The sequence below is a fragment of the Hippocampus zosterae genome, chromosome 7 (assembly GCF_025434085.1).
Source record: "Hippocampus zosterae strain Florida chromosome 7, ASM2543408v3, whole genome shotgun sequence".
In the NCBI taxonomy this organism is placed as follows: domain Eukaryota; kingdom Metazoa; phylum Chordata; class Actinopteri; order Syngnathiformes; family Syngnathidae; genus Hippocampus; species Hippocampus zosterae.
In genome coordinates this window covers 19,602,792-19,616,380 of record NC_067457.1, presented here as the reverse complement: position 1 = coordinate 19,616,380, position 13,589 = coordinate 19,602,792, and the positions used below count along the sequence as shown (strand labels likewise).

At 46.4% G+C, this 13,589-nt stretch overlaps 1 protein-coding gene across 7 annotated transcripts; it reads left to right on the top strand.

The window, feature by feature from the left end:
• The first annotated feature begins 567 nt into the window (after positions 1-567).
• satb1a (SATB homeobox 1a) lies at positions 568-13,008 on the top strand. Of its 7 annotated transcripts, none has more exons than XM_052071583.1 (12): positions 568-1,017; positions 3,176-3,366; positions 3,817-4,052; positions 4,428-4,604; positions 4,969-5,095; positions 5,286-5,409; positions 6,136-6,244; positions 6,628-7,154; positions 8,663-8,860; positions 10,310-10,465; positions 11,213-11,410; positions 11,661-13,008. In XM_052071583.1, exons 3-12 carry the CDS (start codon positions 3,830-3,832, stop codon positions 12,525-12,527), a joined length of 2,706 nt encoding a protein of 901 aa, XP_051927543.1. In that variant the 5' UTR covers positions 568-1,017; positions 3,176-3,366; positions 3,817-3,829; the 3' UTR covers positions 12,528-13,008. The 7 variants fall into 7 exon arrangements, with proteins under 7 accessions (XP_051927543.1, XP_051927542.1, XP_051927541.1 ...); XM_052071582.1 differs by having other exon boundaries at positions 3,170-3,366; XM_052071581.1 differs by having other exon boundaries at positions 3,167-3,366.
• Positions 13,009-13,589: the final 581 nt, after the last annotated feature.

The window sequence follows — 13,589 nt, the reverse complement described above, 5'->3', positions numbered from 1 at the left end:
AAGATGTTGGTTTTCTCATTTATCTAAAATTGAAAAAGGCCAACTATAACGTTCTCCCATTGCCTCAAAAGCAAAATGGCGTTGCCCTCACTTATTTCACGGTCTGTTTTGCTCATTGTGTGTTACGTTTGGAAGCAGGTATTTAAAATAGAAAGCGACTGTTATTTGTTGTTTTAAAATGCAAACACCCAAAGTGAAATATAGCTTGATTTTTTTCTCGATCGTTGTCTGGCACGTGTAGGGTCTAATAGCAGTTTAGTTTTCAACTTTTATTTCATATTAAAACCAAATAGAATCTAGCACGAGACGCAACAGGGGAAAAACGGATCGCATATTTATTTGGGTTTCCCATAAAGTGGTAATCGTCAGCATTTCTCATACTGACCAGAAGATGGCGACATCGTTACGCCTGATGACGATGTGTTGTTTTATAGTGATATATATTTATTTTGTATTATCCACATCATTGTTCATACTGACCAGGAGATGGCGACAAGCAGCAGAAGAAGGTTGGTTTGTATTGGCGGTCGTGACTTCAGACCTGCAGGTGAATCGGAGTCAGGTGTGCACGGGGGATAAAAAAAAAGAAAAGTGTGCACGGGGGAATTCATCAAGTGCAGAGCACAAGTCCGGCAAGATGGCGGCAGACTCTCAGCTAAGTGGCGCACACACTCGAGTGAATGTCGCTTGTTGCCCTTTTTCCACAATGACATTTTGATTATTGCACGATTTGCACACTCGAGGGACACAGCAGCGGTTGATGTTCGAGCACAGCACGTCATCTTTGCCTTTTCTTATTAGCCGATATTTTGTTGCTGGGCACGTGACACTAGTGACTAGTGAAGTGGTCTGTGCTGGAGGAACCCTGTGGAGAAATAAAATGGTGAAAGTTTTTGAAGGAGGTATACTTGAAGAGTACGGTTCACGTCATCCACTAAACGAGCAAGTGGTCAAAATATCATGGCAGACTGCGCCCTCTGCTGTTGATGTAAGGAAATGCAGCTTTGGCCAATATCGGTAAAGTTTCACCATTATTCATCTCATGTTTTTGTCATTCTCGTCCTATTATGCGAGTGCTTAGGTGTTGTCATGATCGTTTCAGAATTAAGTAGCATAAAAAACACATTCCGAAGTTTGAAATGCATTGCTTTAACAGTACTTGTTAGGAGTAAGTAGCTTGCCAGTCACAATTAACAGATGAAAGTATGCCAGAAAAGGTGATTGGACTTTTAAGCTATGGAGAAAGTTAATGTGGTCTGATGAGTCAAGAGTCATGCTGTGTGGCACCGCTCTCCAATCAATGATCTTAGTGAATGTTAAGGCAAACCAATCTAAAAAGTATACCATCGTGACTGTGTGTTGAAATAGAAGTCCAAAGAAAAACAGGCAAATGCAAGTTTCAAATTTCGCACTGGGTTCAGCAAGCATATCATGACTCTATAACCGCGTCACAGCCTGACCGAACGCAATGAAACTCTAACCTAATTCGGAGAGCTACACGACTGTGCGAATCGTCGGGTGTCTCCCGAGACGAAGCTTCCAGTGCTGCGCGTTCGGTGCCATGCACTGGTAACATGCTCAGTGAGCGTGTAATGGCCTTAATTATCATTTAGCGTGCCAGCCTCATTGACAACATATCAAGCCGGTAATAAAATAGCATGACGAGGGAGAGAATAACGGCTACATCTAAACACTCATGGGGATATTTACGCATATAATGTTAGCATGTAACCCCAAAACAGACACCGCCATACATATACCCCGCCCAAAATAAAACAAACAAAAAAAATCTGTGATGTCTCTCTCTCTCTCTCTATTTTAGTCACAACGAATCATGTGTAACCATGCATTGCACGTTCTGGCTGGAGAGGTTGCTAATTCACTTTGTTGAATTAGTCCGAAGTAGTCGAGCGTGCTCTCACTGCTGAAGCATCTGCGATTGGCCGTACATCAACACACAAACGGAGAAACAAATGCGCTCGTTACTTTATGAAACCTTCATGGAACTTCAAGCTTCCACTTGAGGATTGCAATCGTAGAGGCCTACGAAGTGCATCGCGGCGGTGCTATCGAGGAAAAATGAAGCCATTCGGTTTCAATGTGACGTTTCATTTTTGTAAAAGTGGGATGGGCCTAGGAGTGGAGAGAAGGTAGTGGTGTTGTGTCTGACGTAGTGCAGTACAAAGAGGACTATTGTCGTGTCATCTGAATGCTCTGATATTGTTTCGTAATGTAGAGTGTGTAGTAATGTATCGTAGACATGGAAGAGAATACTGTAGTACAGTGTGCAGTCCAGAATGGTTCAGTACAGTAGAATATGGGAGAGACCAAAAGTAGATCATTATAGATGACGAATATATGATACATGATTGACATAGTCTAGTACAGGGGTGCCCAAACGTTTTTGGACCAAAGATCGACTTTTCGATCAACCGACCTCCCGCGATCGACCCATCAAACAAACTCTGAATGAGAGGGATGATAACGAGAAAAATTCACAAGCTGCAATCGCAGACTGCTGAGCGCTAACAACTTCCGGTGACACCGGGCACGCGCCACTGTAGGTTAAAGATTTACCTGTTTTATTTTATTAAATATACTTTTTGTGAAAATGAGACTGATAGGATGATTAGGGTGCAGTGTACATTAACACAAAAAAAGATATTACTAACATGCACAAAGACACACAAAAGGTTTTTTTTTTCTCCTCTACAGCCCTGGCGATCGACTTGGAACCAGTCCACGATCTTCCGGTCGATCGCGGTCAACATAATGGGTACCCCTGGTCTAGTACAATAACAACGTTAATAGTCAACCTTGTGACAACCGTGCGAGTTTTGAGCGCCACTTGCTGATGCAAAGAAACGCTCAAATTGACACTTTGTGACCATAAAGAGCCCCAATAGCCTAAACACACACAAAAACAGAAAACCATAAATGTTACGTATGGGCGTGCACAGCATGCTGCAGAATTCAAAGGAAAGCGATTTATGCTCAATCGTCCCATTTTAATACATTTATGGAGCGCGCTAGTGAATTCATTATTACACCATATGTTAATGCAGCTGGTGTGCGCACGCGTGTGTGTGTGTGTGTGTGCGCATCTCTCTCTCTCTCTCTCTCTCTCTCCCCCCCCCATCCCCGGCGTGCACTGTGGTCTTTGGAGGAGAACCAGGAAAACAACTGGCCGCGTGTGCACGCCTATAAATATGAGAAGAGGCTGCAGACTGCAGGCTGAACGCGCACCGCGTATTGTTCTCGGCACGGGCGGGAGCGGACCGAGCCGATCCCCGTCGCGCCCGTCCACCTTCGCGCCACGACGAGGAGCCGAGCGGACGAACGGAACGATGAGGAGGGTGTTCGGAGGTACAGTCAAACTACTTGGACGGTGTCGGCGCATCGACGTTTTCATCGGACTAGCGGCGCTGGAATCGGAGACGCGATCGTGGCGATATTCCGGGCTCGGGTGTGCGATCGTAAGCGACTAAAACCGGTTGGTTTCGAGTAAACTTTCAGGGATAACATCGACCAGGGGGGTGCTGTGGCACGAGAGCAGGTTTGTTTTGGAAAATGTTGGCACTTTTCTTGGAGATGAACCCAATCGATGCATTCGAGGGAAGGTCATTAAGTACGGCTACTCGTTTATTTTGAATTCGAATATCATTCGAAATCCAATTGCAAGCAATCTAAAACCGCATCAGCAATTTAGCAAAGTTTACAATGTCGCTTGCATGCGTGTGTTTATTTGATGGGCATGAACGGTGACCCCCCCCCCAAGTCCTGGTGCACTCACCGCAACCGATTTTGTGTATGCAGCGTGACTCCACAGATGGACCCCCTGTGTCACGGAGCCAAGAAACCAGAGGGCGCCGATCCCAATACAGACCTGAGGCCCCCTCCTGCCAAGATCGCCCGTCTGGAGCAACATGGAGTTGGAAGCACCGTGCAAGAGAGAAGCAAGCAGGCGAGCCCCGGGACTAAAAACCCTTCTTATCTGGTCCAGAAAACCACCACGGCAAGGCATCAGCACAAGAACTCTCATCAGCCAAGAGGTAAAATATAATAAATTCTGAATTCTAAACAAAGGCGGGGGGGGGGGGGGGGGACTCGAGTAATCGTATGTTGTTATCTGCAATCGAATCAAAATTATGTTGGGGTGGAATAAGAAGTGAATGGATGAATCCATCCGTTTTCACCTGCCCATTTTGACATTCTACCGCCCCCTGCTGTCAACTTAAATTGATGTGAAAGTGCCCTCGGGCTCGCGTTGCAAACGTTACGGCTCGCCTTTTTTTTTTCCCCCTGACTTTTCCATACTAAGAGGCAAGCTCATTCTCTAAATGAATTGGAGTTTGTTCCATCGAGTCGATCCCCCGCGAGGTGTTTCAGTCATTTCAGTCGATTTATGTTCTTGACTGCCACGTCAGGAAGCTCACTGCCTGTCTTCTGCGTGGTGGAGCACATGGAGAGTCCCGCCGAAGGAGAGAGGAAAGAAGACCATGCCGAATTTGTCCTGATCAAGAGAGATCTGCTCTTCAACCAGCTCATCGAGATGGCCTTGCTGACGCTGGGATACTCGCACAGCTCTGCTGCTCAGGCCAAAGGTACAAGACGCACGTCTTATCCTCTCGGATGGTAGCGCCTTACGCACGGAGCCGATACGGTATGTTGTGCCGGTGTACCTAATCAAGTGTCTCGTTTGTGCACACTCGGCAGCGGTTTTTGTGTCGGGAACAAATCTGGTTGTTTGAAAGCGGCAACTAGGAGACCCGTTGCTTTTGAACCCTCGAAGCGGTTCACTCAATGCATCAAGGATTGCTTCATTAAAGACTCAGGATCCAGACAAACGGGATACTCGATGTAGAAACAAGACGGGACTAATTTACACTCGCGTTCATCCGCTATCACACAGTAGTGCTTTTTGTTTTTATGTGTGTGTGTGTGTGTGTGTGTGTGTGTGTGTGTCAGGTTTGATCCAGGTGGGCAGATGGAACCCGCTGCCTCTTTCGAGTGTGACAGATTCTCCAGACGCCACCGTGGCTGAGATGCTACAGGATGTCCACCATGTTATCACCCTTAAAATACAACTGCAGAGGTACGTGGGAAATCCCCATTCCTATTTGTTTTACGCGCCGCTCGCTTCCCGCCGGATTGTTTCGTGTCCTAAGAGTGTTCACCGAAAGCTTTTTGTGACCTTTAACTTGTAAAACTCAATTGATTAGAATGCAAAAGAGGGGAAGCAATCCTACGGCACAAGCGGACACAAATGATTGTCATTTGTGCAGCTGCCCCAAACTGGAGGACTTGCCGGCGGAGCAGTGGACGCACTCGACTGTTCGGAACTCGCTGAAGGAACTTCTCAAGGAAATGAACCAGAGTTCGCTGGCCAAGGAGTGTCCTTTGTCTCAGGTATAATATACGCACACAAACCTGTGTGTGCGTGTGTTTCCAGATAAATTGTGAGGGAGTGTGCGTGTGACTTAAATAGACAATCTCTGTCCGTCTATTACGATCTCAATTCTCTTGTGTGCCTTTCCAGATAAATTGTGAGGGAGTGTGCGTGTGACTGAAATAGACAATCTCTGTCCATCTATTACGATCTCAATTCTCTTTGTAACATAGACAACTACGAATAGCGGTAATTATCAACATAATCTGTTAGTCCCCGAAGGTTTGGGACAACCGAGATAAGAGAAATTGCTCGCTATCTCCGATCTTCCTCGTCTTCTTTCCATCTCAGCTGGTGTGAAGATCTGAGATGAGCAAAGTCCTCCTTCCCCCATCTTCTCTCTCCCTCCGTCTCACATTTCTTTCTCCCTGCTTATTTGCAAGACGCAGATTAAAATAAATAGGAGAAGATGAAAGGTGTAATCAGATGTAAAGATTGCGCAGGATGGTCTTGAGGGAAAATGTGTGTGTGTGTGTGAGAGAGAGAGACCTCTTACTACTAGTCTCACGTGCAGTATGTACTGTATGCACGCACCCATCTCTGATCCGTCTTTATTATTGTCTTTACCTTTGGGCTCTTTTTTAATAACCCAGACATGAGTGCATTAATATCAGATCCGTGAACATCTGAGCCACACGGACGCGCAGACGTGATGAGCGCCCGTTTTTTTCCTTTCCATGTTTCAGAGCATGATCTCATCCATAGTCAATTGCACCTACTACGCCAACGTTTCAACGGCCAAATGTCAGGAGTTTGGACGATGGTATAAACACTTCAAGACAACCAAGTGCAACAGTAAGTCTGTCGCAAAATGAATCGATGGGTACATTTTCAACTAAACCGGAAAGAAAAAGTACCCTTTTTTTTGCATTCAAAACAACCAAGATTTTGCCTTGAAGGACGCTAGCTTTGCGCTAAAACAGAATGGGAAATGCCATAGACGGGCTAACGAATATTCAGTTTGTGCCGGTGTCCAAATAATAATCATGAGCCTATATTATGAATCCTCTGTGTGGGGAAAATAAATGAAATATTATTCCAGTCACAGTAGTTGTGAAACTCTTCTTCGCTCGCGTCTGTTTGAGAAGCCGAGCCAAGTCACACGTAGGCTAACGGCGGCTCGAACGGATGATTTGGCGTCGTTCAAGCGGAATCGTGACTGCACTTTTCTTCACCAGAGATCGACGCTTTCCCAGACCAGCCGTCGCATCTTTCCAACACGCAGCAGCAGCAGCCCGTCAAGGGCAGTGCATCCGATCAGAGCTCAAGCCTTCTTTACCTCCACGGAGGGATGGCCACCATGGCGGCCGGCGCCTCCCCTCACAGTATTTGCAACTCCGGGTTGCTCACCCAGACCCTCAGCAGATCTCAGCAGCAAGTCATGACTCAAATTCTAAACCAGCAATATGCCGTACGCCTCATGCTGACGGGACAGGGGCTCTCGCCGGCCTCACAACAATATCTCAACCACGCGTCTGCAGGGAGGGCTACAGCCAAAGTCTTCCCCAAAGCAGCCGATCCCCCAGGCCCTCAGCAGGCCCAAGACGGATCCCATCCGGCCGGGCCGCAACACCAGACGTCAGCCGGGTCGTGTCTGGGTTTGGTTGATGTGCCGAATGACATCTACCACTGTGTGCGTGAGGAAATGAAGAGGGCGGGAATTTCTCAGGCCATCTTTGCGCGAGTGGCTTTCAACAGGACCCAGGTATGCCAGGCGCCGGGAAAGTGACTTCAGTGCTACTGTTTTATTTACGTTTTGCTTTGCATGTATTTAAAAAAAATGTCTTGATTTCATCATCTTATTTATGACATTTCGACTGCCCCGGTCGGAACAGCATCTGGAAGGTATGTGGTGGCCCAGGGCCAACGGGCCACCATTAAGTGTCGGACCCTGTTAACTGCCCGCGGTCCAAATTGGTGCCTGGTTCAAGGTGAACCAGAATTGAACTGGACCGCACCACTTGGTGCAAGTACGGGCTGTCGACGGTTGCCATTTCGGTGTGGCCTTTGCCGCAATGCCCCCTCCCAGCCCACCCCCCATTTGCATGTGCAAGCATAGTTGTGCCAGCTCTCTGCAGCAAAAATCTGGTGCCAACACTGAAGCAGCTGCTGGCTACCTAATCACAACCCCTTAGAGAAATCCTTTCTCCTTTCCCACCTCTGCTTTCTTTTCACTCGCCCTCCATTTTGCCATCCTTCACTCTGGCACTGTTTCTATTCATTTGACTTTTTATTGTCAATCTGTCTTTTCCTGCCCCCCACCCCCAACCCACCAACCTCCATTTTCATAGTCAAATCTCATATCGGCTCTAATATTAAAATGCCACATTAGCCGAGGCCACTTTACATTCAGCAGCACTCCCAGAGAAACGGGGCTCAAAGGAGGCTTGTTAATATTATTATCGTCATTATCATTTTCATCACAATAAGCAGAGCAAGCTATTATGCATGCCCATGTTTCCCGATTGCCAGCTCCAGGGTGCCTCGAGTATCGTCCGTACAAGTTTGGCGCCATTCCAAGTTGCCATCTCGAAGTGGAAGGGATCGTTTGTCATCCTCCACTCTGTTGGGAAAGGCGGCAGGGGGGCGGGGGGTCGTCGGGTGAATCCAAGAATGATACGACAAGCAGGCCTGTTCCCTCCCGAGCTGTCCAACTCTTGGCATGAAGCATTATTTTTCAGGGGGGTCTGGGGGGGGGGGGGGTCTCGGTGGGGGGGAGGGAGATCCCTCGAATTTGTAGATCAGTTTGATGGCTTGCGCGTCGACTGGAGATGCACTCGGAATGATGCGACCATGCAACTGGCTCGCAAGCATGCGCGGCTTTGAAATATTAATCTGCAGAGGCATGTCCGGTCGAATGAGATTCAGAGGTGAATATGGAGAGCTTCCGAAAAAGAAAAAAAAACAACTTTAAATGTATCGATTCAGGGTGTCCCCCGCCTACTGCCCGAAGACAGCTGGGATAGGCTCCAGCACCCCCCGCGACCCTAGTGAGGATCAAGCGGCTCGGAAGATGAATGAATGAATGAATGAATGTATATTGTGATGTACAAGGAGCCCAGGCAGCCACCCAACTGTTGCTGATTGATCATGTGACTTGTTAGCTTATTGATTGCAAGAGAGGAAACATGACATTCTATTTTTCTTTTGGAATATTGAAAAGATTACTTCATTTTTTTTTTTTTATGAACGTGATACGTTTGTTGACTTTAGGGTCTACTCTCAGAGATTTTACGAAAGGAGGAGGACCCGAAAAATGCCTCGCAGTCTCTGCTGGTCAACCTGCGGGCCATGCACGGGTTCCTGCAGCTCCCCGAAGCGGAACGAGAACGCTTCTACCAGGAGGAGAAAGAGCGAAGCCTGACAGGATTCACGCCCAGCTGCAACAACACGCCGCCAAGATGCACTCAGGTCTCACCAACCCACCGTGAAAGAACCCTCAAATCCATGCGCAGTAATTACGCCGATGCTTTGCACAAATATTGCCGTGCTACAGGCTTATTATTTTTTATTTATGTGGTGCCACTGCAGTAATGCAATGCGCATACGTTACTATCCTGCAGGCTTGATTTTATTCGTTTTAATTTTATTTTTTTATGTTATTGTGAGTAGCTTAAGCTTTGGATAACACTTTGTGCCACCGAGTTGGCTCAACAAAAGTTAAAGTCAAGACTCCCGCGGTGCAGTTATCGGGATAAACATCCCAAAGAATGTTTATTTTTATATTTATATATTTTTATTTTATTATTATTATTATATATATATATTTGGATTCCTGCTATAAATGAAAAGAGATGACTCTCACTTTGGCTGAAAAAAACAAAAAGAATTGTACTTTAATTTGTCAGCCAAAGGTCTGATTTTAATATTTTATTTTATTTTTTGTCCGCACCAAACTGCACTGATGTCTCTCGTGAATAGAATCTAATAAGGAACATTTCAGTTTGGTGGCGCCCTCCTAAAACAAGCCCCTCGACCCACTTGATTAACACATTAAAATCGTCCCTTTGCCCAATTCATTTGAGCTTCCCCCCATTCCCTGGCTCCGATTGCCATGGCAACCGCCATTTACACATCCAACAAGTGCTTTTTAAATCGGTGAACAATCCGCACACCAATCACACTCGTGAAACTTACTCAGGCTAATTACTGTGACACGCCCCCAACTCGAAGATGGCGCCAATATTTACAATGCAATTTAATAATCAAGACTAAAACCGGTTCTTTGGTTCCAACAAAATTGCCTGATGGCAAATTTTTAAGGCACCGCCGTCAAGTGCTGTGAAATACTTTGATCACGATATATTTACCAGCCATATTTCATCGCACCTGCAAAGTCGGCCGAGTGAACCGCTACACGATCGGCGACCATTCGAATTTATAAGTAGATGAAAGCCCAATCCGAGTAAAGTTGCGCAACCTCGCGGACAACTTGCTCAGATCCAATTTCATCCAGCTTCCTGACCCCTTTCAACAATTGTCATGAATGAATCCAAATAAAACAAATGCCATTTATGGCCCGTGGGGAGAAGTTAAGTTATTCATATGAGATACAAAATTAAAAAAAAATAACTCGTAACCTGCATGGCCGAGGCTGTTTCAAACGAACCAATTAATTTCATGAGGATTTGAATTCAACAATGGAGAGGAAAATGGCGAGGCTACACATATAGTTTTTTTTTTTTTAATATGCCCAAAAGTGGATCCTATCGCCATCCTTGATGCACTTTTTAATTACTTTCTTTTCTATGGATGGGCCCGCTCCCAGTTTACAACCGCTAATTCCCTTTCCGTGTGGGCACGTATTCAAATCCAATGACTCCCACCCCCACCCCCACCCCTTCCCACTTCTTCTTGCAGGCCAGATTGTCACCGGTTACAACAGACCGAAGTGTGAGGACAGACAGTTGCGTTCTCAACGTCAGCGTCTCCATCTACGAAGAGATCCAGCACGAAATGAGGCGAGCTAAAGTGTCCCAGGCTTTGTTCGCCAAAGTGGCGGCATCCAAGAGTCAGGTACGCTCGCGTTATATCGATGCGAGCGATTTACCGTTTGAACGTCGACCGTATGGAATCTCCGCGCATGCGCGCACGCTCGTCTCCGCCTGCCGCAAACAGACGCGCCGCAGCACGTACACACAAAGGCGTGGTATGAATGTTTATTGTTCTCATATTTTATGGCGGCCCCCATAAGCTTGTTATTGCTTTTGTTTGGCGGATAATTTCCCGCCGAGGAACGGGAGGGAACGCGCTTGTCCTTCATTTTTCCTCATTCTCTCCTTCAGCTTATTGTCTTCTATTATCAAGATGCATAGAGGTCATCCGGCAGTCATCGTGGTAAAAAGCACGTGCTCCGACGTCCATTAGGCTCTTTTCGCCTTCGATGGCAATACTTCTATTTACCTCCCGCTATCGCTCTCCGTATTAAGCGGCTGTTTGGCAAGCACATGCGTGCTCCCGTCTTTTCTGTTCTATCTTCCCCGCGCATCTGGATAGCATTGGGCGCCGGCGTTGGGCGGCGGCCATGGTTTTTTGTGCGTCGCTGACGCATTTGTGAGTCGCGGCCAGCCGGCGCAGATTTAGGAAAGTACAATTTTCTGGACTTGCTTCGCTGGAAACTCCGATTTACAATCAAGATCGATGTTAAGCCGTTGCGCGTGCCGTATGGGAATGTTCGAAATAGAAAAAGTTGCGCAGCACTTTGGGGAGTGTTCCCAAATACGTGAGAGGAGCTGTCGATTTATATGTAGTTCTGTCCCGCAGGGCTGGCTGTGTGAGCTACTTCGTTGGAAGGAAGATCCAAGTCCGGAGAACCGAACGCTGTGGGATAACTTGAGCCTGATTCGCCGTTTCCTTAGCCTGCCCCAGACCGAAAGAGATGCAATTTACGAGCAGGAGAGCATAAATCCTGCGCAGAACTGCACCGAGAGACGTACACTCCTCGCCAATGAAAACGTACTGGTAAGGCTCCAAAAATACTTGGGCGCCATTTTATATTTACATTAGATCATAGCGGCAAACAATCTGCCTCGCTCTGAATTATCAACTCATTCCACTCCCAAAGACGTTTATAAACGTCTTTTCAGACTTGGTCTAGAATTGGCTAGTACTGAATGAGTAAAATATTTCAACCTGAAAATATGAATAGATCTGTCATTGTTTTCAAACTCGACCGCTACTTTATTCTGGGGATCTTTTCTTCCTCCTCGAGTATCAACGCAACGCTCCGCTGTTTCAGCCACACCATCTGCAACCTCACCAACCCTTGCATCCGGAAGCAGGACTTCATTTGTCTCCACGGCAACCATGCACCGCATCGCCCGCCGAGCTGGAGACCGGAAGCGACTGGGGGGTTTTGAGAGTCGGCCTGCGAGGCCAGAGCAATAGCGAAGATTTAGTTGAGGGAGGAGAAGAAGACAATGGCGGTTTTGCGGTGGACTGGAATCATCCGACGAAAGTGACAAATGCCGAAAGTGATGATCCGGTAACTGAAGGTGGAGAAAATATAAAGGAAACGACGATCAAGGAAAAGATTCAAGTGGAGTGGCCGTTTTTGAAGGACGATGACGGCGACGGGTTTGGGATTTGTGCCGAGGCGCGTCATGAAGGTGAGGTCCAACACGTGGGATTACGAGTGTCCCATGAAGCCTTGGGCATTTTGCAGAGCTTCATTCAAGACGTGGGCCTCAATCCAGACGAGGAGGCGGTCCACACCCTGTCGGCTCAACTGGATCTGCCCAAACACATCATCCGGGGCTTCTTCAACAGCCAAGACCTCATATCCGGTCCACGGCACGAGCAGGGTCAGTGCTGCAGTCAGATCATAAAGCACAGACAAGAGAGCCCGCATGGCTGCGCAGACAGCACCGCCACGGTGGAAAGAACTGAGCGGCACCAGGAGGAGGAGGTAAAGACTGAAACGGAAGAAATGAATGAGGGGAAAAGACTGATTGTGAGACATGGCGCAATGAACATGATTACTTTGAAAGGGCTGGATATTAGTACTCAGACCCTTCCCGCGATGAAGGAAGAAGATGAGACCTACGGTGTTTCGAACTCAATTAATGTTCAGCCATAGTTTGGAGTCCGGATGCCTCCTTGCAAGATCAATTTCAGTTGTTTACAACACGGGCTGTTTCTCATTTTCCCTCTTGTGGTGTATGAACACTCACAAAACAGTTTATGTACTTTGAGTGACATTCCAAAGATCGCATTTTCTGACTGTATGTGCAGTTATGATGACCCACGGTGTAGCTACTTTTGCCCCCGAAAAGGCTCAGATAGCATAATCACGAAAAGAACTGTAGCTATCATTTAGCGTTCCCAAAACGTTCAGACCAGAATTGTGTTTCCGTCTCTTATCATGTCTTGAATATTCCTACTACGTTTGTTAAAATTATATGGAAAATGTGCTATGTCACCCCCCTCCCCCTTTTTTGTATGATTGCCCCTGGTTCAAGTGCAAGTTCATTTTTTTTTAAAGATATCATAACATGTTGTAAAATCTTATGACAGCAACGTATACTGAAGTCCTCAATAAATAAACAAGTTGGATGAATCATTAACATACCAAGTGATTCAAGCAAGAATTGCTTTGTTAATAATCACAGAATACATCTGATATAAAAAAATATGAGTACAGGCAGTCAATATTCAGTAAATATTTTGTTGAAAGGTTTTATATTTTCATTGTATACCTGAGGCTACCTCATGCTATTGAGAGCTGCTACTAACTGGCATTGTAGCAAGTTTAGTTTTAGGTAGGTAGCTAGCTACAGTTGCTCTCTAGCTAGCTAGCTAGCTAGCTATCTAGCCAGCCACAGGAACCATCATGTTAGCCTCCTTTTTGTCTTCTTATAGTCCTCTGAGTTAGTGCAAACCAGTTCGCTCCTGAAAGTCGATGTTTCCATGGTGATACTTCATCAGGCCAGTAAGGGGTCACGAAAGATTCATCGTCAATAATATTAGTAATAATAATAAAGATAATGGCACTTGTGAAATGCAGTGTCTGCTAAGGTGATGATAGAAATCTCTCATTCTCTATCACACACACAAACAAATGTGTCCCCTTTCGCCCCCAATATCCGCTTTAACGTTTGTTAAAAGCCCCTTGTCAAGAAAGTGTTTGTCAAAGCTAAAT